The 25,915-nt window shown below is 39.6% G+C and overlaps 8 protein-coding genes across 8 annotated transcripts; 4 read left to right on the top strand and 4 right to left on the bottom strand.

The window, feature by feature from the left end:
- The first annotated feature begins 2,779 nt into the window (after positions 1-2,779).
- On the top strand, positions 2,780-4,375 carry LOC119084111 (vitellogenin-2-like). Its single transcript, XM_037193962.1, has 4 exons — positions 2,780-2,965; positions 3,025-3,402; positions 3,775-4,169; positions 4,206-4,375. The coding sequence occupies exons 1-4, from the start codon at positions 2,945-2,947 to the stop codon at positions 4,309-4,311; spliced, it is 900 nt and encodes a 299-aa protein (XP_037049857.1). The 5' UTR covers positions 2,780-2,944; the 3' UTR covers positions 4,312-4,375.
- A 359-nt stretch (positions 4,376-4,734) lies between these two features.
- LOC119084469 lies at positions 4,735-5,889 on the bottom strand. The gene is made up of 4 exons (XM_037194454.1): positions 5,568-5,889; positions 5,333-5,512; positions 5,078-5,266; positions 4,735-5,022 (listed from the first exon to the last, which is right to left on the bottom strand). The coding sequence occupies exons 1-4, from the start codon at positions 5,778-5,780 to the stop codon at positions 4,795-4,797; spliced, it is 810 nt and encodes a 269-aa protein (XP_037050349.1). The 5' UTR covers positions 5,781-5,889; the 3' UTR covers positions 4,735-4,794.
- A 2,174-nt stretch (positions 5,890-8,063) lies between these two features.
- On the top strand, positions 8,064-8,637 carry LOC119084502 (DPH3 homolog). The gene is made up of 3 exons (XM_037194521.1): positions 8,064-8,272; positions 8,345-8,419; positions 8,479-8,637. The coding sequence occupies exons 1-3, from the start codon at positions 8,165-8,167 to the stop codon at positions 8,551-8,553; spliced, it is 258 nt and encodes an 85-aa protein (XP_037050416.1). The 5' UTR covers positions 8,064-8,164; the 3' UTR covers positions 8,554-8,637.
- LOC119084501 (protein arginine methyltransferase NDUFAF7 homolog, mitochondrial) lies at positions 8,629-10,236 on the bottom strand. The gene is made up of 3 exons (XM_037194520.1): positions 9,779-10,236; positions 9,076-9,714; positions 8,629-9,011 (listed from the first exon to the last, which is right to left on the bottom strand). Exons 1-3 carry the CDS (start codon positions 10,094-10,096, stop codon positions 8,667-8,669), a joined length of 1,302 nt encoding a protein of 433 aa, XP_037050415.1. The 5' UTR covers positions 10,097-10,236; the 3' UTR covers positions 8,629-8,666.
- Positions 10,237-10,601: 365 nt separating this feature from the next.
- On the bottom strand, positions 10,602-11,045 carry LOC119084444 (dual specificity protein phosphatase 2-like). The gene has a single exon (XM_037194425.1). It carries the CDS (start codon positions 11,043-11,045, stop codon positions 10,602-10,604), a length of 444 nt encoding a protein of 147 aa, XP_037050320.1.
- A 293-nt stretch (positions 11,046-11,338) lies between these two features.
- Positions 11,339-12,343, top strand: LOC119084176 (methyltransferase-like protein 23). Its single transcript, XM_037194035.1, has 2 exons — positions 11,339-11,555; positions 11,681-12,343. The coding sequence occupies exons 1-2, from the start codon at positions 11,427-11,429 to the stop codon at positions 12,269-12,271; spliced, it is 720 nt and encodes a 239-aa protein (XP_037049930.1). The 5' UTR covers positions 11,339-11,426; the 3' UTR covers positions 12,272-12,343.
- Positions 12,344-12,513: 170 nt separating this feature from the next.
- Positions 12,514-14,976, bottom strand: LOC119084175 (GRIP and coiled-coil domain-containing protein 1). Its single transcript, XM_037194034.1, has 3 exons — positions 14,715-14,976; positions 12,882-14,652; positions 12,514-12,818 (listed from the first exon to the last, which is right to left on the bottom strand). The coding sequence occupies exons 1-3, from the start codon at positions 14,794-14,796 to the stop codon at positions 12,629-12,631; spliced, it is 2,043 nt and encodes a 680-aa protein (XP_037049929.1). The 5' UTR covers positions 14,797-14,976; the 3' UTR covers positions 12,514-12,628.
- A 1,394-nt stretch (positions 14,977-16,370) lies between these two features.
- On the top strand, positions 16,371-25,140 carry LOC119084148 (Golgi-specific brefeldin A-resistance guanine nucleotide exchange factor 1). The gene is made up of 14 exons (XM_037193994.1): positions 16,371-16,644; positions 17,147-17,345; positions 17,403-18,251; positions 18,314-18,537; positions 18,598-19,209; positions 19,281-19,613; positions 19,676-21,024; positions 21,083-21,195; positions 21,273-21,952; positions 22,011-22,106; positions 22,167-22,433; positions 22,495-22,609; positions 22,695-22,942; positions 23,003-25,140. The coding sequence occupies exons 1-14, from the start codon at positions 16,537-16,539 to the stop codon at positions 23,474-23,476; spliced, it is 5,667 nt and encodes a 1,888-aa protein (XP_037049889.1). The 5' UTR covers positions 16,371-16,536; the 3' UTR covers positions 23,477-25,140.
- Positions 25,141-25,915: the final 775 nt, after the last annotated feature.

Here is a 25,915-nt window from a genome sequence, read left to right as displayed (position 1 = left end):
ATTTTTCTAAGAAAAATCTAACTTAACGAAAACTAAAAAAACTTTCGTCAAGTTAGATTTTCATAAACCAAGTGTCTGAGAAATTCGCGATCTGTTAACTTCTGGAAAGTTTGCTATTTTTCTAAGAACCTAAGTCTAGCTTAACGAAAACACAAAAACACAAAAGTTGGATGTTCTTGTAAATAATCCAAGCCTAGAAAATAATTCTTTTGCTTCAATTTGTCGTTAAGTTCCTTAAGCAAATTACGGAAGAAGTAAAGAATTAAAAATATACTTTTTCTACTACTCTTCTCGATGCAGCGTTCGATTCCTGCATCTTTCCAATGTACTGGATTTTTCTATTAAACCTGTAGTAGACATGTTTGCTGAGAAAAACACATTTTTTGTCTTTTACAAAGTCATGTGTGGTCACCACACTGTGGTGCCATTGGACAGGTGAAGGAAATTACAACTAGAAATTAACCGAAACAAAAAATTATTGAAAGATTTGTTTTGGAAAGCTCCAAATGGGACAGGATGTGGATTTTAAAATAGTTAAAAATCGAGGCACTCTATTAGACATAATGTTGAAATTGAAATAAAATATAAAATTGAGATGCTCTCATCGTTGCCTTAAGATAAATTAGACTGATTTTTTATTAAAGAGAATCGATGTATGAAGTGAAACATCAAAAAAATTAACAAAAGTAAACCAATAAAGTAATTTAATCGAAATTCAAATTAAAGAAAATAACAAAAATTTGTAGATCCACGATATGTATAAAGTCGGAATATAAAAACAAACAAAAAAAATGAAATTAATTTAATTTAATTATGTAGAATGTATTTAAATTCTAAAAAAAAACAAAATTTATTAATAAAATAACTTAAATTATCAAACAAAATCTATAAAATTGCAAAACTATTAAATTGATTGACGAAAAAATTGTGATTTGACTTTTGATTCTTGGTATCCAGATCCAGCTGTTTCAATCAAGCTTTATTTTTTTGGTAAATTTAATTTTCAAAATTCCGAAAAAAAACATAGCTAACGCCGACCCGTGCGAAACACCTATTCGTATCAAAGGCCTTTAATGTAGAACTCTTCATTTGTCTTACTTCATTTTCTTCATTTCATTTCATTTCATTTATTTCAGTTTCAAAGTGATTACAAAAACATTTAGCTTGTATTTAGCTCTAGTGTGACGAAGTCAATTCGAAAGAGCTAGAAAGCTTTTTGCCCTTTAATATCACTTACATTATCCACTATTTGCCTTGTTATCATGTACAAATAAATTACCAGAGGCAATATATACAGCCCCGTACGAAGTCAACTTTCATAAATTCCTATTTAAACAACTATATACCGCTATATTTACAGGTAAATATAGCGGTATATAGGTCTATATTTACCTATAAATAAACATTTCACAGAGTAATATGCTATTATATAGCTCTATATGCCTGTATATAGCTCAATATAGCTGTATATAGTTAAATATATATGTCCACATATGGAATGCCTGAAACACCCCACCCCCACACACATAACCAATTACTTCTACGTTAACAGAAACCATATAAGTACCATTTTTCCAAAGATTTATCACTTTTACTAAAATCCAATATGGCCGCCGACAGCCATTTTGTTAGGAGACCGGAAGTGGTACTGACGCTTTACATTCGTTAATACCTTTCAACAAAAAAAACTCATGAAATTGGGTCAAAATTTACTCGAGATATTGACAAAATACTACGTTCACTGTACGGCCGAGTAGCCGGATGAGAGCTCACTCCAAGAGACCCAGCTCACGCTACGGTGAACGTAATTTCATAAACTTTTTTTTTCCCTGATTGGCACAATCAATACCTATCTAATAAAGCGAAAGTAGACGAAATATGTTCAAATTGCGATTCGCCGAATGCGAAAAATTCCATATGGAAAGTTGAATCGCAACTGGAAGGCTAGTACGTGAGACACCCCATCCATTTAGATAACCCTTTCCATAGCTCTCGAAAATATCTATTTACAGCTACAGATTCAAAATCATGCTGATTTTAGATGAAAATTGCTGATTTTGATCTTTAAACTTAAGCCGGTCACTGACACTGACTTTGCCTGAGAAAATATAGATATCATTAAGCGGAAAGTTTAGCAAGTCTGTTTTATTATTTCCCATTAAACTAAACAAAAAATCTTCAACATCCATGCATGGCTACCACTCTTCACTTTTATCGTTAGCAGAATAACCAGTCAAGACGAGAACGAGAGTCAACATATGGAACACATGCGCAAATATTTCAAAAAGTTTCGCACACACACGATCTGTTTACTTTTTTTGGGTATTCCCAATCAAAAAATTTGAATGTTAGTGCGGATCGATTCAGAATTTTCTATTACCTACTGACGAATTAACCGTTCTGATCCCCTGAATAGATTTTTATTTTTCAACTGCAATCATCTACCATTCTTGCAATATAACCAGACTTTAAGTTGGTAAATTTTACGTTTTGGATTTTGAACATTAATTTGACTCTGTTCGACTAAAATGCGAGGTTCGGAGCTTACAGCATCTCATTATAAAAATGGAAAATTTACTGGTACTTCATCTTTACGCCTAAGGGGTCATTCATAAATGACGTATGACCCCTAAGTGCGTCGCAGAGAGTTAGATTCTATCTTTAAATAAAACCTAAAAACCGATCCACCTTAAATAAATTTGATTTGATGGTAATATATATGGATATTGATGGATATTATGCTAAAGTAAATATTCTCTAATTTTTTACCACTTTTATTAATGATATGTATGAGCGGATTATGTTTGCTTAATTTTCTTGATATTTGTAAACGACAAGTTTTGGCACTATTTCTGACCTTGTTAATAGTTAAATCTGTAAATTTGTTGAACAAAATTGGAGAACCAATTATTTCCAACAATTCATTGTGAATCTAACTTCGATAATGGTCACACGAAATAATAGGGTAAGTCTGGGTCTTTAATTCTATTCTGGATCGTTTAAGAAGACAATTTCATTTTGCAGGCAATTTGCACATTGTTCCTAGCGGTATCGCTAGTGAGTATAGCTTATACGTTGCCTACTCAACGCAAGATTTTGCCTTTTGAAGAAGATTTCGACTCAGAATACGATTATGAGTCTGAAGAATACAACAGTTTATCACTCAAAGATATACAGAAAGCCATGTACAAGGTCAAAGGGGGCAATGGTCCATTTGTGTTAAATAGTTTGTTGGACATAAAAACATTACAAAACATCGATTCTACGAAAGAACTTTCCGCATCAAAATTTAAGCAAATCAATTGGAATCCTATCAAACGAGTAAAACGTCAGGACAGTTCAATAAAGAATCGTCCAAACAGACGGACTACTACAAGTACTACCCCAAAAGAAGAATCAATGGAAAGTTCACCGGAAATGTCTTCGACTACTCGGCGAACCACTCGTACGACGACCCCTGCCAATGATGAATCCGAGGAAAATTCACAGGACATGTCTTCGACTACTCGACGAACCACTCGGACGACGACCCCTGCCAATGATGAATCCAAAGAAAATTCACCGGAAACGTCTTCAACTACTCGTCGAACTACTCGTACAACCCCTGTCAACGATGAATCAAAAGAAAATTCGCAAGAAATGTCTTCGACTACTCGACGAACCACTCGTACGACGACCCCTGCCGATGATGAATCCAAGGAAAGTGCACAGGACATGTCTTCGACTACTCGACGAACCACTCGTACGACGACCCCTGCCAACGATGAATCGAAGGAAAATTCACCGGAAATGTCTTCGACTACTCGACGAACCACTCGTACTACCCCTGCCAACGATGAATCCAAGGAAAATTCACAGGAAATGTCTTCGACGACCCGACGAACCACTCGCACGACTCCGGCCAATGACGAATCAATGGAAATGTCGTCAACTACCAAACGAACCACTACCACCACACCGAGCGATCAATCAATGGAAAAGAAACCGGAAATGTCATCGACAACGGCCAGTAGCAATTGTCAACGCGGTAGTTCTAAAAAAGGTTCCGAAAGTACGTCACCATGTTCTCTTCGTACAACAAAAAAACCGAAAAGTTCTGAAGAAGATTCGAGTTCAAGTTCGGATTCAAGTTCCGGTTCAAAAGAAAAGAAGAAGAAATGCAAGAATAGAAAAAAGATTCGTGATCGTATAATAGAAAGATTGCAAAATCGTTCAAAAGAAAGACATCGTCATCATCATCGTCACCACCAGCGCAACCGCTCGCATGAAAGGAGGCGACATGGAAGCAGAGAACGTAATCAATGCGAGTAAAATCGTGTAGCGTGATTGTTCTTGATGCTACTTTGTGTATACCAAGGATAATAAAGAAATTGCGAAAAACCTTTGTCCCACTTACTAATTTTAATCCGTCAATCCAAATGTGGTAGGTATAGGTACATAGAGGTAGGCTACGGGTACGTATAGAAGCATTTTCTTAGTTTTTGGAGTCACGTCTTTGTTTGCATGCGTGTTGTTATCATTAAAGGGAACTTTTCATCCCTAGTTATGTAATACACACACTGAATTTTTTGTTCACGCGTGTACGTCCTTCAAATTCCTTAGGAATTTTTCTCGTAATTTAGGCCCTCAGTGGACGGTTTATTTTAAGCAATTTTGCTTGTCGCCCTCACTTCGTTCGGCCTACAACTTGCGAAATTGCCTTAAATATACCGTCAACAACAGATACGTAAATAACTATTATTTCTATTTTTTCGAATATATTTTCTATGGACAATGTACTACGGATGCAGTATCTTAATAAGCAATCGACGATGCAAATGGTATAAATTTTCTGATGTAAACCAGTGGATTCTCTTCATTGCATTCAAGAAATGATAGCTCCATTCGATAGGGACACGATTCAGAAACATCCACAAACATTCTTTCGATAGATTGGCATAAGCCGAGCAAATTCTTTATATCCGTTTGTACAACAATGCTTCCGTAGACACCCAGATGTTCATGCGAGTCAAGGACGGTCACCTGCACACAATGTAGTATAGTTTTCATTGGAAAAAGTTGTTTGTTTCATTTTTACCGTCGACGATTTTTCTTCGAATACGAACAGTACCGATCGTTTTGAAGCAATCAATAACGCGAACAGATAATTTTCAGTTTTTGTAGTTGCAGTACATCCTTTCCATCGGTTGTATCCTTCAGTCAGTCCAGAAAAAATGCTTTCTCTGATTCCATCATCGAAATTCAAAACTTGAATCGAAGCGTAAAACTATCAGAAATACACGAATGGTTATACAAATCACTTATGGCGGTTATTCAATGTTTCCTAATCTACCCATTCGTTTAAGCCCCTTAAGTACTTTCCAACGGCACATATAGCATCCGGTACACTGAAATTAATATCCCGTAACTTCTTTGCGTTACTCATAGTGCAGTAAATCTTATTTCCGTCTAAAATGGACTCGGCAAACACCGAAATTAAATCAAATGGTAGCTGATCCTGAACAGCCTTCATCTAAAAAAAATTGGTTTCGATTGCAGTAGCTTCGTTCTGTACTTTAGTCCCACACCTTAATATTGTATATCCGAATTCTGGATGCGACCAACAGCATAATCAGCATACAGGAATTGCACTGTCGTGACGCAAAGGTTCCATAAAACGATTGAGAAAAGTTTCGTTCAAACCACCAAACCGATACTTTTCCCTGCTTTTCATGTAGATTCGATGGGAAGAATGGAATAACTTCGGTCTTCGTTTTGATTGGAGTACCTATTGATTCCATATTTTCCACGCATCTGCAGTACTTCGAATTTCAATTTGTGTTTTTTTATTTAAACTCTATCGTTGCATTGCGTTTAAAATTGATTTGAAGAAAGTAAACGGTCAAAACGGGTTGCTTATCGACGACCAGTTTCATGTTGACCTTCAACTTCCTGTAGGCTGTTGCTTGGGATGAGTTTCAATCAGAGAGTTTTTCATGAAAATGAACAAAAACTCAAGAAAAAAAATCAAAATTTACCTAATTTGCGGCGTCGCTGATACAACTCTACGTTAGTTAGACCTTTCTCCCTTTCCATTCTTATTTGAATTTTTATCGTATGTACTTTACTTACGGGGAATACCAAGGGGGTAATCACTAGCAAATCAGTAAATCAAGTTAATCACGGTAAATCACAAAAAATTTTGAAAAATTTTTGAAAATTTCGACATTTCGAAGTATCGTGGCCGTAAACATATAGGATGAATTTCATGAACTAATACAAATTGAAGTAAATAGATTCAAATTTAGTAGAAACTTCATTTTTGATTTACTTGATTTACTGTGATTTACTGTGATTTACCATGATTTACTGAGCTAGTAAATCAGTGATTACCCCTCGGGGAATACCCTCTATCTTAGAGTGTGTTTTAAGTCTTCTTTTTAGTTGGTTTTGCTGTTGTTTTCCCCGATTCCATTTTCGAAATTTGAAGCATGATCGAAGTATAATTAAATAACATGCATGGATGGTTAACAATTTACTAGTACTCAGTGTACAAATCCTCAAAAGTTTACCCAAAACAGAGAAGAAAACAAGAAAATTCCAGAAAATTAAGAAGTTTTAAAAAAATTACGAGATTATCATACCAGCCCGAGGTACTTTTACTTATCGTGATACAAGAAACGAGATACCAAATTATTTCCCGTGTGCAGTATTTATTACATGCTAAGGGCGTCGAAAGTACGGTTTTCGACGCTGTAGCATGTAATAGGAGATTATGCACCTCTATCTAAAATGTTTATTTTGTCGATTTGGAAGTTGGATGTACATAATCCAAATCGTCAAAATAAACATTTTAGACAAAGGTCCATGCGGTATTTTATCTGCCAAGGACAGATATATCGAGACAAACAAATTTGCTCTAGCGGAAAAAATGCGAGATTTTTGTTCTAGGCAGATAATACATATTACACACTTGTCACGAAGAAGTCGAGGCTTGCCGAGACTGATAGTGAGTGACAAGTGTGTACTCTATTTTATCACATAAGCGAAAACGAGACAACAACATAGACCTGAAGTGTAATTTTTACCGCGCGTATGTGATAATAGTACATTACTATACCAGTGAAGTAATTTGATATCTCGTATCCAGATGAGTAAAAGTATCCGAGGGCTTCACCTCACTAGTAAAGTAAAAAAATATTTTCTCGAAAGTAGGCTCTTATCAAGGCTGTATACTTTGGGTAGATCACGCAGATCGCAATTTTATTAGATACGCGGGAACACACATTTTCCATACAAACAAATTCACCAAAATTGAATTTGTATGGCGTGGTGAATTTTTTGTATGAAACGTGGTGTGTTACCCGCGTATCTGCATATGCGTGACCTTCCCAAAGTATTACAGCCATGATGCAAAATGGATACAAAGGTAAGCCCGAGAACACACCACTTCTGAAGATTTTACATATAAAAAAAATCACCACATCGTCACAGCTAAGGTAAATATGCATACTGAAGATAACGCAAATCCTCAGGGAATATCAAGTAATACGGATCCAAAGTTTCGGGTGAATATAAGATTTGTTATGTTGCATCCGTGATGTTTGGCGTGATAATGTTGTTGGATCTGTGTTGTTTAGTATTGTGTTTTGGCATGTGTTACAACCTATCAAAGTCAATTTAACTTGTGTCCAACATTGTAAAAACTATATTCACCCGAAACTTTGGAACCATGTGTTCTTGCGAATTTGTGTATATTGTGGTCAAAGCGACAAGAATCGTCACAGGAGGTGAATTTTTGTATGAAATCCGCCATTTCATCTTCAACCCGCGTATCTGTATCTGCGTGACCTCCACAAACTTTACAGCCTTGTATTTTTCATTGTAATTTCATAGATAGGTACGCTATTTTACTCAACAAAAGAAAAATAAATTTTGAGAGGTACTGGAGTGGTACTCTTACTCTATGATGTGAGGGAGAAGAAATTCACAAAAAAAAATCGTAAAGGGCGATTCAACGTTGCTGTATGGCCCACAAGGTCATGTAACATAAATTTTTGTTTTCGTACACTGATTGACAATTCAACTGTCAAAAATCATCACAAAAAACAATGTGAGTCTCATAGAACAACAAAAATAAATTCCGTGAGTCAATTATAATTTTGCGATTTAGCAATGCTCGAAGATGAGTATATACCACGACGAAGTTGAAATTGAGGATTTTGAGTACGACGAAGAAGAGGATATATACTACTATCCATGTCCTTGCGGCGATAGATTCGAAGTGACGAAGGTAAAACGTATATGTTCAACGTTGAAGGTTATATTTTGACGATGAGTTTCTTTGCCGATCGATGTCCCTTAGGAGGACCTGATTGCTGGCGAAGAAATTGCTACCTGTCCGAGCTGTTCGTTGGTTATCAAAGTTATATATGATCCGGTAGGTGATTTATTCATATTAATTGAACGGGACGTCGATCTTGATTGTGTGAATTTTAGGAAATGTTCAAGGCAGAAGAGGACGAAGTGGTGTTGAACGAAAAACTGAAAGAACTCAACATTGAGAGCAATTGATTGGTTCCAACCGGTCATTTGATGATTTTATCCTGTACACTTCACATGTTAAGTAATATAGAAAAACAAATTTTGTTTTAAAAACGACGCCTCTAATTGTGGGACTAGTAAATTCAATCAAAACCAATCGCCGGATATTTACGTAAATGATCAGTTAAAACGCTAGGAAATATTGAGAAAAACTTAAAACGAGAGCCCATCTCCTTGGGATCGGTTAGCATATCGTAGCCACTCTGTATTTGACTTCGTACATTCGGAACGGCAGACTTCAAAAGTCGATCAAGACGAACGTCTCCTCCGAGTTTCTTCAGAAAAACACGCTGTTCCACCGGACCGAACGTTATTAGTCTATCATCCTTTTCGACCATTTGCTTCACTTGCTTGAAATCAACATCCGCTGTCAGATCCGCCGAGCCGGGTTCGATCAAAGGATCGTGCAATTGATGTTCTTTGAATCCCTAGAATCGTTCAATATTGTGTAACGTGCAGTCACAGCAAACTATTGGACAATCATCTACTCACTCGAAACGTATCACCTTTGTTGCCGTTGTGACCATAATCCATTATGAGGCCGAATCCTCCATGCTCTTCTAATCGCATACTCAAATGCTCCAGAATTTGATGGCCTAATACCGAATACTCAATGTGCTCTCTCTGTTCCTTCGAATCCAAATTAGCCAAAAATAACTTCAACATCGGCGTTTCCTTCCGAGCGACAACCAACTGATATTTTTCCGCTTTTGCGTCATAATCTACCAAAATTTCCCGCCATTTGCCGTCAGTCCTTTGAAATTTATGGATTGGCAGTGCGTCGAAAAACTCATGGGCCAGGACAATTGAAAAATGATTCGGAACATCTTCGACTTTCTTGTACCACAAAATCGGAATGCCGGACAATGTTTCGCCGCGGCAGTAATGGCGTTCGTCGGCAGTTGGCTCATTATTTCGATATTGGCAGCATAACCGTCTAGCTTGCAGTTGACTCAAATACGGACTGACTTCCACCAAATGCACCGAAATACATTCGGATAGACCGAATTGACTAAGTGACCGGATAACGTCTTGAATCAATGTACCGCGTCCCGGTCCCAATTCGATTATTTGGAATGGCTTCGGGGAACCGATTTTTTGCCATTCTGAATACAGCCAAACTGCAACCAACTGAAAGGTGCAACAGACGATGAATTTCACGATCGAAACGAGTAGATTTTGTTGGTCAATTCACCTCACCAAATATTTGACCAATTTCCGGTGACGTAATGAAATCACCCTTCTGGCCGAGAACATCCTTGCTCATGTAGTATCCGCCATTCGGATTCGTAAGAGCTTCTTTCATGTATTCAGCCACAGGAAGTGGACCCACGGCCTTGATTTTCGCTACTAAACATTCATGTAACGTTGGCGCTTTAAGACAGTGGCCATTGCTAGATTTGTCTTGCGGATCCTTCAATTGGCTTAGGGACGGTCTTTTAATTGGTTTGTACGAAAATTGACGAAATGATTGATTGTACAAACAGAACTTGGACAATAGTTGCTTGTTCATACTTCTAATGACTGGATTTAGACGGGCTCAAGTTTGCTGTAGATTGTTGATTTTAGTAATAAAACTTTGGGACGAATAGTCACTAACCAGCTCTGATACCGCTATTTTATGATGTTTGATTATAACCTAAACTGTGTTCGGAATTCTTCTGCATTTAGTGTAGCTAAATGGACTCAACTTATGATGCTGGTGCAGTCTGAGCGCCGAACAGTTTAAATTAAAAATTTTCTGGTTGGATTATTGCTTAACATAATTCGACCCACCGTCTTCAAAGGAAAAGCGGAATTTTATAAAAGTCGGTCGAGCAACTTCGTCATTTATTTTGCACAAAAAATTCTTACAAAAGGAAAGTTATCGATTGACCTCGCGACTATTCACGCAGTAAGTGGGATGTGAAAAGTGTAGTGCAGTGGAAAATTGTCAAATTCTCATTTTTGTTGACTTGTTGCCACTAGTTTACTCCCAAATTTAAATTCTAAGTCTCACTTACGGCTCCAATTGACAATCAATTATTCTCACTGTTCTGCACTTCCACCTCGATTCGTCTAACAGCCTCCAATTGCCGAGGTCGTATTTGCGGTCTACGACTTTTTACAAACGCAACGGATTCATCTAATTTGAATTTCTTCGACCACACCAAATAGCCGCAAACTACCGAAGCCGAACGGGATATTCCACCCATACAATGAACCAACACCTTCGATTTCGTATCAGCCAGCACTGCGTCCAGCCATGAAAATATTTCTCGTAATTTGTCCACCTCGTCAAACTCTTCAACGTCTTCGAAATGGACGCGTTTGTATACGAATTGGTCGGAAAAATGTTGACGACCGGCTATGTTCACTATATGCGTTATGCCGTGCGTTGTTAGCAGATTAAGTGATTTGGATGCTTTGGCGGAGCCGAGAAAGAGATTACCGTAAATTTCACTGATATCACCAGACGACATAATTATGGCTTTTTGACCATTCAAAGTTTAGGCTTCTCGTTTCTCGTATTATACGTAGCGAAATTCACTCTTTAGGTTATCGAAATGTTTCGTCGATTTCACAAACATGACTAACTCAACCGCAGACACTTGACAATCGTATTTCACCAGCGATTAACGCGGTGAGATAAGGAAAATTAAAAAAAAAATTAAACTCGTAATGTGTAGTCACTTGTCTATTATGATCGGTACGAAACAAATTTGTATGTTTGCCTCCGTACGGAGAGGTCTCCTCAATGAATTTCTGAATCTTTGTGGTCGTTGGTTATATGGTCACAAAAGTCTAGGCCCATAACACATAACCCGACCATATTTTTACAGAAGAAATCCTTTTGTATTCAAATGACGTTCGAACGATTTACAATGAATGATGAGAATTCCACCCAACAAATCAAAAAGTACACCTTCTACACAAGTTCACAAAACAGCAACAGCAATTCGAAAGAGGAATTGGAAATTTTGATACCCGAGGTATGTAGTCCAGACGGTCCAGACGTTACACGAACATTTGTTTGGCATTCGCCGCTTGTTGCATTATTTTGACATTTCGACAAGAGAAGAAAAGAAAATCAACAAAAATCGAAATCGTTTTTCAGAAAGAAAAGTCTGCCGGCTACTCATTATTTACGTGGCGTTGTGCTCCACTGCTCGCTTGGTTTCTGTGGGACCGAAGGAAAGCTTTGCCGAACTTGAAAATATTGGAAATCGGTTGTGGAACCGCATTGCCTGGAATTTTAGCTGCTAAATGTGGTGCTCATGTCACACTGAGCGATAGTTGCACTCTACCGAAAACACTGCATAACATCCGCAATTCGTGTTTGCTGAACAATTTACAACCGGGCAAAGATATCGACGTGATCGGCTTGTCGTGGGGTGTGCTTCAAAACAATATTTTCACATTGGGTCCCATCGATTACATAATCGCGTCTGACTGTTTCTACGATCCGAGCGTATTCGAAGATATTCTGGCGACCATTTCGTTTTTGTTGGACAGAAATCCATCGGCGAAATTCATCTTTTCGTATCAGGTTCGCAGCTCCGACTGGTCCATTGAGGCGCTGCTGAAGAAGTGGAACTTAAGTGCTGTGAATATAAACGTCGATCCGATCGGCCGGGAATCGGGTCTCGATTTGAACGATTTGTTGGGCAGTCATACCATTCAATTGCTGGAGATAACGAAGAGCTGACCATGTCGGCGACAAAGATAGCCCAAAAATTGTTTGTTCGGAATCTACCGTGGACCGTTAGCAGTGGACAGCTGAAGGAATATTTTTCGACATTTGGTCACGTCAGTTCGGCTAGTGTTGCGTGGGACAAACAGACCGGAATGAGTCGTGGCTATGGATTTGTTACCTTCAGTTTGAATGAAGTTAGGGACACTGTGTTGCAGAAAGTTCACACTTTGCACGGAAGAGCAATCACTTTAGAGCCATCAAACGAACCGTAATTTTTATTAGACAATTTAACTTTACATGAACAACAACACACAATAGCCAATAGCCCAATAAAAGTAGAAAAACTTAACGAGCTGCTGTCCTCGAATGCTATTTTTTATCCCTTTTGCTGAAGTAGTTGTTGATGGTTTGCACTTCTGTTGGACTAAACTTTAATACTGCTCCGATTGCATTCACCATATGCCTACGACTCTCTATGTCATTCGATACCAAGAAGCTGAGAAACACATTCTTCAAATACTCTAAATTGGCACCTTCCCTTGACTTGCACCGCTCCAGGCTGTAAGAAAAGAGTTCAATTGACTGACACCGTCACAGTAACCGTAAAATCTGTTCAACTCACCGATCAATGTTCTCTTCCAAATTCATAATCCGATCGTGTAGGTCCTGCTGTTGTGTTACTTTATCTTGTAACGCCTGTCTCAGCGACGATTCCGCTAAATGTTTGGCTTTCCTCAACGACGTTATCTCCACCTCTTTTCTGGACAACTCGTGCACATAGTGCAGCATGTGATATTCGCTGGAATGATTGGTTGCTGATCCGGATGGTGTACTTAAGATGGAATTTAAGTGGGACGAATTGTATTTAGCGGGCAGCTTCTCGGAAATACCATTTTCTGTGTCATCGGTGCCGATGGCATGAACGTTTGTAATGCTTGGGATTAGAACTTCAAACGATGTCTTCAGAGCTTTGATTTCTTGCTCCTTTTCTTCTAATAGCACCAGAGAGCGTTCCCGCTGTTTTTGCAACTGTTGTTCCAATTGAGCCAACTTTCCCCGATAGTCCATTTCGGCCAGCGAATTCGTTTCCTTCCATTTCTTTCTCTCCGATCGGATTTCATTCGCGTACTCAGTTGCTTTACGTTTCAGTTCCTCCTCTTGTTCGTCAATGTTTCGGTTCAACACTTGGATTTTATCCTGCAGAGTTTTTATATGGTTCCGTTCGACGAGCGATGTGCTGAGTGCTGTTTCTAATTCCCTTTTGCAACAGGCGTATGCGTCAACGATTTTCCTATGCTCATCCATGCATTCAGTGTGATCGTCGGCATTCGAAAATATTTTCGACAAATCCTGAGGACATTCCAGCTTAGCATTTTCGACTAACAAAACCTTTTTCAAATGAAGCATCTCCTCCATCAACAGCTCGACATTGAGTTCTCTAATTGGATTTTTGGTGGTGGTACGATCATTGTCGTCATCGTCTCGGACGTTGTTAAGTTCAAACTGAGCGATTTTTTCCTTTAACTTGAAAATGTTCTCTTGATCGATTTGTCTCAGTCGGTCGTACGAACCAACTGTTGATGATAGTTCGGCCAGGCGTTCTTCCAATAAAGCTACTTTCTCTTCGTGAACTGCAGACATTTTTCTGTTAACTTCTTCAGCAAGATTAGCACGTCTCTGTTCGTTCTTCAGATGTACCATGTGCTGTTGCTTCATCGACTGCACCTCACTCTGCATTTGCTTCACATTACCCAAGTTGTCCGAATTTGCAGCAGAATTTTGGTTTCTCAGCAGATTTTTCATTTCCTTCAGTTTCCTTTTCGCCTGCTCCAATTCCATGGTCAATTCTTTCACTTTACCGTCACTGAAATCGCTCTTAGAGAATTGCATTTTCAAATCATTCAACTGCATGTCTAAATTATCTTTCAAATGCCTCTCATCAGACAATAATTTCTGCAATTCCCTCACCATAAGCATATGGTCATTCACTTCCTTCTCGCGTTCGTGACGCTCGACAATCAATTTGGATTTTGCCTTTTCCAAGTCAGTTCCATGCTGCACTGAAATCGCTTTCACCTTCTCATTCAGATCCTTGATTGCTTTGTCTTTGGCCTGCAACTCTTGTCGCATATGCTTTTTATCGGCCTGAAATGACGCTTCCATGCGAGATTTTTCGGCTGACAGTGTGGCCAGTGAATTCATTAGCGTTCCTATTTGAACTTTGAGTTCATTGTCTGCAGATGATGAAGTTTGATCCGGTGCATCCGAAGAAGAAGCCTCAGACTTATCGGGATCATTTAGAGTCGATTTCTCATTGGGTACATTAAGCGCTGACAAACTAGCTTCTAAGGCCTCCTTTTCTTTCAGCAGTCCCTTATATGCAGCAACAACATCTAGGGATACAATTTGTTTAAAATTTCGTTCTCGTTGTGATTGTCAATGTTTAACCAATTACCTTTTAGACGTGTTTCGTAACGTTTGATTTGCTGGTTCTGCGAGTTCACCAGCGACTCCAGTTCACGATTGGTTTTTTCCATATTTTCTTTATCGATGCTGATTCACCTTCAATTTACATACAAATTTATACAATTACATGACATCAATGTAACTGAAAATAACGTAGCTCAGCTGATTGAGGGATGAAAAACTTAGGTGGCATATTTGTATACAGAAAATACGTAAATGAAAGTTCAACACATACACACAACACAAAAGAAAATTTTGTTAATGAACGACTGAACGCTCCATCTAATGTCAATTTTTGTAAATTGTTGCTGCTCACATCTCAACTCTATTGACAGTCACTGTATAAGGTTTAACTATCAAATACCCGCAAAACTAATGCGGAACTGTTTGGAAACTAAAGCCAAAATTTAGATAATTAGGTAATGTGTATCATTGTGAACAACGCCGGCGCGAGTTTCAGAGCAGCCAAAATTTAGTAGATTTTTGTATAATTGCGTAAGGGGTAAGGACATTTTTCTTGATTTACTTTGAGAGATGTCACGCAAACGCAATGAAAACCGAGACAAAACGACGTGCTTTTTCTTAAACGAAGTGACTGTGATTCCAGTTTTTATAACTGTCATTCCAGTTCCGCACACTTTACCTGTTTGTGATAGTTCTTTCAAACAATAGAAACGATGCGGAGTTTTCACTGTTTAAACAAACTGTCAAGTTACTTGACTCAAGTATAATAATAACATTCAAATGGGACCGTCGGACTAGTTATTTAAAATTGTCCGAATTATATTTTCTTCTTTATCATCTATAACATTCTACTTATTAAAGCTGCCAGCGGACTTACGCCGTTTAGCTCTCTGTTTACGTTTTAACAATGGAAAGTGGGAGGAGCTTCTATTGTTCACTCGTGTGCTAAACGGCGTAAGTCAGCTGGCAGCTTAACGATTGCTTCTAGAGTAATAATTATATTTATTTCTCATCGGGATCAGTTGAATTAACTGGTTTTTTCCCCTGTTTTTACGCTCTTTTAACACTGTATATAGTGGCCATTCATGGAGAGCGATTTATTTCTGACCATTTAATTACATTCAAATTTAAACTGGGCTGACTCTCAGTGTTATCACACATTCGTGAATTTTTGACGGCTGACTCATTGATCGGTAAATTTAGCTGGCTGCTGCACTCTTTGAACAATCTGTACAATGTTGAAATAAAGTAAAAACTTTGACATATCACCCATCGAGCTCAGTTAAATTAACTGGGCTTTTCTTCCCCTGTTTACATACAAATTTTAACATGTCATTCATCGAGCTCAGCTAAATTAACTGGTTTTTCACATGTTATTACGCTCCTTTAACACTGTATGCACTCAATCTTGTATTGTTTTGATGAGATAGAAGGAAATTTAATTTAAACCAGTTATTTAAACTAGCCTTGGGGAATATGCCAAAAATTTATATGAATGAAAAGTATCCCAAGGCAAGTTATAATTAACTGGTCTTCGGAACTCTAGCTCTGATCATAACAGTCTATAACAAATGAATGCGATGTTAACGAAATATGTAACCAGTGCACAACAAGTGTGTACCAACAATTATTATAACCCGATAAAGTCGACCGAGATGTACATACACACGAGCCGCTCCCATCTAAATGTCACGTCACTAATAAAAACAAGGCTAATCTGACGATGGTAGTTTTTATTTTATCAAAATCTATAAATGTTGCAATGGCGTGAAACACAATTCGCAACAAAAGTTACATCAAAGTGAATACGAGTTTTGTTGGTAAATTGTAGAATCCTGAAAATAGAAATGGCACCGTTAGGCAATGGGATTTTTGTGGTTCGCGTCGAGATGTCGACCATGATGACAACCATGAAAAGGAGTACACGATGGAACAATAATGCTTCTTCTTATCAGGTACAAAATGATACTGGCAAACAGCCTGTCAATTGCAATTTGATACTTGGGTGGAAATTATCTCCGATAAGCAAATTTGTAAGATGACCTGATTGTGGGAACGATCAGCCAATCAGGATCGAAAAGTGTTGACGTATTCAGTGAATTTTGTTTGCTTGAGATGAAGGCAACTTATGGGAAGGAAATTCTCTCAGTAAGAAATGTCCTCAGCTCAGTCCAGGGGGCAATTGACCTCAGGTTAACGTTATGATACTTGTCGCCGAAGATTCCGTATGGGCATGTCAATTAAATATAGTTGAGTCGATGAAGGGATCACGAGACGAATATGTTTTTTTGGAGGAAAATTCACTGGACAGTAGAACCAGTTGTTGTCTCTAATAACTGAAAAACTCAACATGGTACTCGAACCAATTATTCTACTATGAAATCTCAGAAGACCTGACATACCTCTTTCAGTCTTCTATACGTGACTCTAATTCTTTTATATTCTGTCTCTGCACAGGAAGAAGATCACGATGAACTGATGAAGAAATTCATCGAACTGAAGACCCTGCTTAACCACATCGAAGATTTGAGGCTCACACAACCAATGGTATTTTTGGGCCCATTCCTCGATGTCATTCGATCCGAAGAAACAACCGGTCCAATTACTAGTCTCGCATTGGCTGCAGTGAACAAATTTCTGTCGTATGGACTCATCGGTTGGTTTTTGATGGCAGCAGGCAAAAAGAACAAAATTTGATTTTCGTATTCCACAGATCCAACACATCCGAATCTGTCGATAACCGTCGATAAAATTGCTGATGCTGTGACGCATGCGAGATTCGTGGGCACCGACCAGGCATCGGATGGTGTTGTTTTGTTGAGAATCATTTATTTATTGCGAACGTTAATGCTGAATCCGGAAGGTAGTGCGCTGACGAACGAAAGTGTTTGTGAAATTATGCTCAGTTGCTTTCGCATCTGTTTCGAACCCCGGCTGAACGAACTGCTGCGGAAAAATGCCGAACAGACGTTGAAAGAAATTGTCCAATTGTTGTTCATGCGTCTGCCCCAATTTTCGGAAGAACGATCGGCCGCATCGCTTAAGAAAATGATTGCCAGCGGTTCCATCGATCAAACGACAAAAAAACGGAAAGCCAAACCGAAAATATCCACCGGGAGTCTGAAACCAAATGACCGAAAAAATTCGATAAAAACGGATGCGATCGATAAGAATACCGAAGAACCAACGTCACCAGCACCGAATCAATTAGTCGCCTCATTAAAGCCACCAATACTGGCCACAACTCCAGCGACACCAGGCATAAATAACAATATCGTGGACATGCAGGGAAGCATACTACAGACACCTACATCTTCTCTGCATGGCGAAGTGACTAGTCCGACGATATCGGATATAGCTGGCGATGAACAGCCGAATGTTGATGTAACATCCGATACCGATGGAGTCGAGAAAGTTAAGCCAATTCAACATCAAGATAGTGTCGACAACGATGCGGATATCGAAGATTATGTTGAGAAAGAAGATGATGCTGCTAAAGAGACAAAGGGCGAAGATTTCGTCAACTCTATGGGAGTTAGATTCACACCACAATCGGAAAACGGTGAGTTGCTCCACACAAACAATTCAACATTTTTCCTAATGTACATCGCCAATGTCCTTCAGATGCTCCGTCGACACTGACCCCATACGGTTTGCCATGTATCAGAGAGCTACTGCGCTTCTTAATCTCATTGTGCAATCCAGCGGATAAGCAGAACACCGATGCTATGATTCACATGGGACTTAGCTTGTTGACTGTAGCGCTAGAAGTAGGAGCCGACAGTATTGGTAATTATGATACCTTGCTGAATTTGGTACAGGACGACATGTGCAAAAATCTATTTGCGGTAAGATTGAGCTCCTAAACCTGAAATATTGTTACCGAATTGAATCCACTCGATTTCCAGCTCTTGAATTCCGAACGTCTGACGATATTCGCTGCTGATCTGCAAGTATGTTTTCTGCTATTCGAATCGCAACGATCAAATCTGAAATTCCACCTGGAATACTATCTGTCGAAACTATCCGAAATCATTGCCAGCGAAAATCCCCGCACGCCATACGAGATGCGTGAACTAGCCTTGGACAATCTATTACAATGTTGGCGCATTCCGGGCTTTGCCACTGAACTGTACATCAATTACGACTGTAATTTGTACTGCACGAATCTGCTGGAAGATTTGGTGAAGCTGCTGTCGAAGAATGCACTGTCGGCCACGCAGAATATTTACAGCATTCATCGATTGTCGCTGGAAGGACTTCTGTCGATAATCGAAAGCATTGAACAAAATTGTGTTGCCGCTAAAGTCGGTAAGGCTATTGAAGTGGGACGACATTCTAGGAACAACTCCTCGACGGAGAAAATTGTCATTGACATACCTAGTGGCGGTGAGAGTTCCGGCGTTGATGTGGAGAACATTAACAATATCATCAACACGAGCACGCATCTGAAGAGTAAAAATGCCCAGTTCATCTTCTGGACGCCGGAACAATTAGTCGACTTGAAGAATAAGAAAAGGGTAAGCGTTTTCAACTCATCTTCGTCTTAATTACCATTTTTCACTAACCGGTCCATGCTACCACCTCGCAGATATTGATGCAAGGCACTGAACTGTTCAATCAACGATCCGACAAAGGCATACAGTTCCTGCAAGAAAATGGATTGTTAAATCCCAAATTGGACGCAGTGGAAGTGGTGAAATTTCTGCGGGAAAATTCCGGTCTCGATAAGGCAATGATCGGCGATTACATCAGCAAGAAGAAGAACATGGAAACGAAAATTCTCGAAACGTTCGTCAAATCGTTTGACTTCGCCAATACCGACATCGATTTTGCCTTGCGACAATATTTGGAAACGTTCCGGTTGCCCGGTGAGGCTCCGCTAATTTTCTTGGTACTGGAACATTTTGCTGAACACTGGCACGTAAGTGCAATGTCGATACTCAACCTATTGTCCATTTATTCTGATCATTTCTAATTCCGCAGACGTGCAACAATGAACCATTCGCCAATACTGATTCGGCATTCCGTTTAGCCTATGCCATCATCATGTTGAACATGGATCAGCATAACTACAATGCCAAGCGCTTAAATATCCCCATGACTGTTGAAGATTTTATGAAAAATTTGCGCGGCCTCAACGGAAACGGTGATTTCGACCAGGAACTGCTGAGCAACATTTACAATCGTATACGAAACGAGGAGATTATAATGCCAGACGAGCAAGCCGGTACGGTGCGTGCGAACTATCTGTGGAAAGTGTTGTTGCGTCGAGGAAAGACCAAAGACGGCATCTTCAATCACGTCTACGGTGCCAAGTACGATCGTGAACTGTACAGATTGTGCTGGGGACCGACCCTTTCCGCATTGAGTTTTATGTTTGACAAATCAACGGATGCCACATATCAAAAGGCCCTGCTGGGCCTGTCGAAGGGTGCAACAATTTCGTCACATTTCAATTTGTACGAAGACTTCGATGCGCTGATATTAACTCTGTGCAAATTCACCACTTTGCTGAATGTGTCTCCCGATGTGCATGAGATAACGGCCAGTGTTGGGTTCGGATTAAACGTAAAGGCCCAGTTAGCCATGAAAACTGTCTTCGGACTGATACATGATCACGGCGACTGTGTGAGAGAAAGCTGGAAAAGTATTTTGGATGTGATCGTGCAACTGTTCAAACTGAGACTGTTGTCCAAGAGTTTGATCGAAGTGGAGGACTTTTGCGAACCGAACGGTAAAGTTACATTGATTCTGGAGAAACCGGTTCCGAAAACCGAGGCTGGTCTGTTCAGCAGTTTGTACTCGTACCTTAGTTCGGAGGGTCAACGACAGCCGACATACGAGGAACAGGAAATCATAAAAGTCGCTAAGCGATGCATACGTGAATGCCAGATCGACCAAATAATAGCCGAATCCAAATTCCTTCAATTCGAATCGCTGGTGGAATTTATCAAATGTTTGCTGAACGTGCTGAAGCCACCGAAAAGTCACAAATTCGTTGAGGTGCCGTATGCGGAAGACATAACCGTGTTTCTGATGGAGTTTCTAGTCAAAATTTTAATTCAAAATCGTGATCGGCTGCTGGAAGTGTGGCCGATATGTCGGGAGCAAATATATTTATTGCTGATTGGCAGCTCCAGTTGTGGTTATCAGTATTTAATGGTTCGCACAACTGTGGCCCTGCTTAAATTAGCCATTTATTTGATGCGTAACGAAGAACTGTGCACGGTGGTTCTGCAAAGTTTGAAAATGTTTTTGATGCTGAAGCCAGCGATTATTTTAAGCGTTTCCAAGCAAATTTCGATTGGGATGTACGAGTTGCTAAAGACGAGGTAACAACGAAAACCATTTCACCATTTCTCGGACTGATGGTTCTATCCGTAATTTCAGTGCTCAGAATATCCATACCGAAGTTGATTGGGATATCGTCTTCACCATACTGGAATGTGTTGGTGCAGGAGCTACTCCACCGGAATTCGAAGATGTCATAACACCGAATTTTGGTAATGAAAGCTTCTGCTGTTTGTCGTGACTAAATTTTTCAACATTTTTTCTTTCTCCCCTTCCATTCCGAAAACAGGAACCAAATCCGACGGAGCATTGAGCAGTGAAGAGGATTCCGGTGTTCCCGATCGCGGCTACACATCCGATTCGGAAGTGAATATGAAAAGCGAACATACATCGAACACACCGCTGATCAGCCCGACCACAGAGAACTGGATCATTGTGAACAAAGATTCCGACGTAACAACCGTCTCATGTCCCACCACACCGATCAATACATCGCTGAGCTATCCATGCAAATTGCTGACACATTCGTCATTCGCTCTGGTCAAATGCTGGGACAGTTTGGCATTCATTGTTCGGAATGTGGCGCACATAACGCCGTACAATTTTGAAAGTTGTGTGAAATGCATCCGAACGTTTGTGGAAGCGTCGCTGAACGGCGGTAAATACGGCCAGCAATCGAAAGCCGAATCACGGCGTAAGGGTGGACGCAAGGATGGTGGTGTTAAGAATAAACGAAAGGACGACAATCATAGCAGTGAAAGTGAAGACGAAGATCTGCTGCAGAGGTACGAGACCATTGCCATACAATTGTTGGATTTGATGCATACGCTGCATACGAGAACTGCGCAAATATTCCGATGGTGGGCAGAAGAGGGTGGTACATTGCCACAGTGTTCGACGTTGTGGGCTCATGGATGGTGTCCGTTGTTACAGGGAATCGCCAGATTGGCCAATGACAAAAGGAGACAGGTAAATTGTGGAAGGGAAGTTGCTTATTCGGCTCTTATTGGTCCACTTATGTATTCAGGTGCGAACAAGTGCTGTGACATGTCTACAACGTGCTTTGTTGGTTCACGATTTGAAAACGTTAACTGGACCAGAATGGGCATCATGTTTCAAACAGGTACTGAAATCAAGCAAATTTTCTACGAATTCAACTGAATTGGCCTCCTTGCCTTTGTAGGTTCTATTTCCACTATTGTACGACTTGCTGGCCGAAACAATACAAACTATCGAACCGGGTCTGTTAGAAGAATCGAGAATGAGGACCGCCACAATCATGTCCAAGGTCTTCCTACATCATCTAACGCCACTGATTGGCATTTCCACGTTTAGTGAACTGTGGCTTGAGGTCATCGACTATTTGGAAAAGTTCATGAAGGTCGGTTCGGATATGTTGTACGAGGCGATGTTGGAGAGCTTAAAGAACATGTTATTGGTCATGCATTCGGTAAGAGTGATAGTGCATTTCCTGCAGAGTGATCAACACACTGACCTTGTCGATGTTATAGGTCGGAGTATTTCATCAAGGCGATGGTGTAACACATTCACCCCTATGGAATAGGACCTGGAGTCGAATAGGGGATTTTCTGCCGCATCTGAAAGACGAACTGTTCTCATCAGAAGGTAGTTTTGTCGTCGATGCGACAACTTTATTTTTGTCATTGAGCAGCACCAAACTCAACGGCAACTCGTGTTTGAAATTTTTCAGTTCAACATACAGCGGTTCAACATGCAATGAATGTCAATGCTGCAGCACCAACACCAGTCCTATCAACTCCGTCTGATTTACAACAGCTACCTTTAGACTATCAATCTCCAGTCAACATTATTCCAGTAATCGCGGCCGCACTTCCACCATCAGAGATCATCCCTAATGTCAATTCATATGGCAATGCAGTTCATCAACAGTCCGCTGCTGACGATATTCAACCAGCTGTTCTATTGAATCAAGATCAGGTAAAATTTTCAGTCTTTTGTCTCAAATTTTTTGTCCTAATTGTTGGCATCGAATTTTAGGCTATCATTCAACCGGCGGTTCCAATTGTTCTACCACATAATCCCATAGAGTTTCCGCAACCAATTGCGCCTTCAATTCCTCCCTCAGATGAATCACCAAGTCCACAATCGAATCCATCATCAACCACTGTTCCAGTTGCTGCGATCGCAATGAGCCTACACCAACAAAATCAATTCCCCAGCCACACAAACGTCCCCGTCAACATAGTCCGCAGCTATACACCGATCTTCGTCCAGCCACAAAACCAACAACCGGCCGAAACGGACATTTACAATGACTACGTCAACAATCCGTACAATTTAACACTGAAAGCGAACGATGAACAGTTAACGTATGTGCCCGTTGCGGGTGAACACAATTCGCCAACGGTTCAGAAACTCGGCGCAGTCAATGTCTTTCAGTCGGCCAATTATTTTGGAAGTGACACGGCCGACATTCCACCCGGTTCGGAAATGTTGTTCGGTAAACCATAGAAATAAAATGTTTTCATTCGCCGGTCATTCATGCATTTAACGTTCATTTTTTATGTAATGCGCGCACGTCATTCCTCATTTTGTAACGGCGGTTAAGTCGTTAATTTAGACGAACCAAGATGGGTCGATCCTAGACTTGGTTTGGAGTGTCCCGAACCGTATATGATTCGGTCTTGTTGACAAATACTGAGAGCTCTATTGATGTTTAGCAATCTTCACATAGCATTTACGTTCGGTTTTCGTGTGCGCTACTTTACAGCGCAAACAGCCTTATACTAAAGAACTGACAATTAACTACTTAACAGTCTCTACTCAAGTTTCTCTACTTTATTACCGGTCTTCTGTCATTCCGATGAATCTATTTCGAGAAATTGAATTGAAGTGTTCTCATCAAATTATAGAAACAATGGCGTGAGTCTTGACCCTTCAATTCACCGATTTGAGGAAATTTTAATCGTGCGACAAATCATTACGCCTGCCACATCAACTCTAGTTTAAATTTAATAACAAACTGCAAAGCCATTGTGTGTGTGTGTAGTGCCACTGATACAAGTTTATTGAAGTTTTAACCAAAGGAGTAACAAACGTCTGTTCTACGAAGTTTAACAGAGAGAAAGCGGAACAGACATTTGCGGCGAAGAATAAAACACAATATTCATATCAAAGAATCGGTGTACGTAGTGTCCGTCTAGAATAACAAATTATTAAATTTCAAACAATTAAGATCGAAAGAAAGATTCGTGTAAACAAAAACCACGAAACCTCGGCACCGCGAAAAACTGCTGGGTGTAGTTAAACAGGAAAACTGTAAGTGGTAATCAATTAAATTAGAAAAAAATGAGAAAAATGTAAAACAAAAGTGAAATTAAATGTGATTTTTGTCGTGGATTATAAATAAATAAATAAATTGCAAGAGTTTTACAATCAAGCATTTTTGGCGATTTGTTTAGATTTTCGATTTACAGTCGCGAACATCTAAAAGTGCCGACATTTTATCAATCTCTTATTTGCTCAGTCCACTTCGTTTCACACCTTTTCACACCGTTTCATCTTATGGCTAACATATGTGGAATTTGTGGAACATAGAGGACATAGTGGAATACAAATAAGATATTGACAACACGGCGGCACTTTTAGGTGTTCGTGGCTGTAAAGAAAATTTTTTATTTTTACAGTCCATGTCAGCCGAATTTGTGTCAAAGTTTGCTTCAGCTCTGCCCTACGAGCTCAATCACTCTGTGATTTTGCGTGCTTATGCTTATACAGTTTTACCACTACCACGTATGTTCGTTAAACCCATATAAGGAGCGTGTTTCAACGCCTATTCCATTCCCAAAATATTCCTAAATTCGGATCTCTCTGAAATACCATCCAAAAACTACTAAAAAGGCCATAAAAACAATGGAGGCACTTCGTTCTACTATTATTTTAGATAGACATCAAATTCGACAGAAACTTTCAGAACCAGCTGAAACAAAATTGGACACAAATTTGGTTGACATAAACTGTATTTTGTTTATAGAATTCAATTTAATGAAGCAAGGTTGACTTCAATATTTAAAAAAGATAAAAACAAACGATAGAACATGAATTATATATTATATGATGCTAGGTTTCGGTATTAATAAATTTGCTGTTGAAATAAATGAGTAAGAAACAAAGTAGAAAGCGGCTTTGATTGTTAGACTTGCCCCAGAGCAACGTCCGCCAACTCTACAACAAGTTATCGGCTTTATTCACTGATGGTTGTGGTGTAGTTCAAATAGCTTGGTGTCTTGGTGGTAAAGACTTGCTGTCCTTTTGTGACTTAAAACACAAAATGGAAACAATTTTCTAGCTCTTATCCCTAAAGCCTTCAAATTTGACACTTGTCAATGCAGTGATAATGCTGGGAGCAGCGCTATGGGATCATAAATTGCGTAATTTTTTAATGATGGTATGATGATGGTATGAGAGGACTTGGTGTACAAAGTACGAAACACTTCTCCGTTGGTCCGAATCACCAGCAAACACAAATCATTCGAAATACATAGTTGCACTGAGATTACCCTAGCTCTTCATAGTCAGGGATGTCTTTCACTTTCTGCGATGCGGCACTTCTTTGACAAACTCGTACAGGACTTAATCGTATGGAGCTAAATCGTATGGCACTGAATCGTATGGTACTGAATCGTAGAGGACTGAACAGTGTGGGACTAAATCGTATGAGACTAAAACGGCGTTTTGGACGTACCCTGGTGTTTGGCGATTTGGAACCAACACCTATCTGCACATATTTTCCAAGGGTCCGAAAGAGCCTTGACATTTTCGGGGAAAATAAACAGGTAGTCACCTAAAATCCGTTATCCGATGAACACCAAATCCAAATCAAAAATACTCCAACAGGTGTCGCTTCTTCAAAGCTACACTGAAAGTTTCCTCTCACTTCTCTCTCAACTC

This window comes from Bradysia coprophila, unplaced genomic scaffold (genome assembly GCF_014529535.1).
Source record: "Bradysia coprophila strain Holo2 unplaced genomic scaffold, BU_Bcop_v1 contig_732, whole genome shotgun sequence".
Classification (NCBI taxonomy): domain Eukaryota; kingdom Metazoa; phylum Arthropoda; class Insecta; order Diptera; family Sciaridae; genus Bradysia; species Bradysia coprophila.
The sequence above is the reverse complement of the archived record's forward strand: the minus strand, read 5'-3'. Positions and strand labels throughout refer to the sequence as shown.

What these genes read in the sequence shown, in the direction of transcription:
- LOC119084111 (XM_037193962.1), top strand. Translation starts at nt 2,945, where the DNA reads ATGGTCACACGAAATAATAGG. An exon ending in TGGTCACACGAAATAATAGG is followed by an intron (nt 2,966 to 3,024) that starts GTAAGTCTGGGT and finishes TTCATTTTGCAG; the next exon opens with GCAATTTGCACATTGTTCCT. An exon ending in CCCCAAAAGAAGAATCAATG is followed by an intron (nt 3,403 to 3,774) that starts GAAAGTTCACCG and finishes GATGAATCGAAG; the next exon opens with GAAAATTCACCGGAAATGTC.
- LOC119084469 (XM_037194454.1), bottom strand. Translation starts at nt 5,780, where the DNA reads ATGGAATCAATAGGTACTCCAATCAAAACGAAGACCGAAGTTATTCCA. An exon ending in TAAGGGGCTTAAACGAATGG is followed by an intron (nt 5,267 to 5,332) that starts GTAGATTAGGAA and finishes TATTTCTGATAG; the next exon opens with TTTTACGCTTCGATTCAAGT. An exon ending in TCGAAGAAAAATCGTCGACG is followed by an intron (nt 5,023 to 5,077) that starts GTAAAAATGAAA and finishes CATTGTGTGCAG; the next exon opens with GTGACCGTCCTTGACTCGCA.
- LOC119084502 (XM_037194521.1), top strand. Translation starts at nt 8,165, where the DNA reads ATGAGTATATACCACGACGAAGTTGAAATTGAGGATTTTGAGTACGAC. An exon ending in ATAGATTCGAAGTGACGAAG is followed by an intron (nt 8,273 to 8,344) that starts GTAAAACGTATA and finishes GATGTCCCTTAG; the next exon opens with GAGGACCTGATTGCTGGCGA. An exon ending in TCAAAGTTATATATGATCCG is followed by an intron (nt 8,420 to 8,478) that starts GTAGGTGATTTA and finishes TGTGAATTTTAG; the next exon opens with GAAATGTTCAAGGCAGAAGA.
- LOC119084501 (XM_037194520.1), bottom strand. Translation starts at nt 10,096, where the DNA reads ATGAACAAGCAACTATTGTCCAAGTTCTGTTTGTACAATCAATCATTT. An exon ending in TTGGTCAAATATTTGGTGAG is followed by an intron (nt 9,715 to 9,778) that starts GTGAATTGACCA and finishes TGCACCTTTCAG; the next exon opens with TTGGTTGCAGTTTGGCTGTA. An exon ending in ACAAAGGTGATACGTTTCGA is followed by an intron (nt 9,012 to 9,075) that starts GTGAGTAGATGA and finishes GAACGATTCTAG; the next exon opens with GGATTCAAAGAACATCAATT.
- LOC119084444 (XM_037194425.1), bottom strand. Translation starts at nt 11,045, where the DNA reads ATGTCGTCTGGTGATATCAGTGAAATTTACGGTAATCTCTTTCTCGGC.
- LOC119084176 (XM_037194035.1), top strand. Translation starts at nt 11,427, where the DNA reads ATGACGTTCGAACGATTTACAATGAATGATGAGAATTCCACCCAACAA. An exon ending in TGGAAATTTTGATACCCGAG is followed by an intron (nt 11,556 to 11,680) that starts GTATGTAGTCCA and finishes ATCGTTTTTCAG; the next exon opens with AAAGAAAAGTCTGCCGGCTA.
- LOC119084175 (XM_037194034.1), bottom strand. Translation starts at nt 14,796, where the DNA reads ATGGAAAAAACCAATCGTGAACTGGAGTCGCTGGTGAACTCGCAGAAC. An exon ending in TTACGAAACACGTCTAAAAG is followed by an intron (nt 14,653 to 14,714) that starts GTAATTGGTTAA and finishes TTGTATCCCTAG; the next exon opens with ATGTTGTTGCTGCATATAAG. An exon ending in TTGGAAGAGAACATTGATCG is followed by an intron (nt 12,819 to 12,881) that starts GTGAGTTGAACA and finishes CTTTTCTTACAG; the next exon opens with CCTGGAGCGGTGCAAGTCAA.
- LOC119084148 (XM_037193994.1), top strand. Translation starts at nt 16,537, where the DNA reads ATGGCACCGTTAGGCAATGGGATTTTTGTGGTTCGCGTCGAGATGTCG. An exon ending in TCTGTCGTATGGACTCATCG is followed by an intron (nt 17,346 to 17,402) that starts GTTGGTTTTTGA and finishes CGTATTCCACAG; the next exon opens with ATCCAACACATCCGAATCTG. An exon ending in TGTCATAACACCGAATTTTG is followed by an intron (nt 21,196 to 21,272) that starts GTAATGAAAGCT and finishes TTCCGAAAACAG; the next exon opens with GAACCAAATCCGACGGAGCA.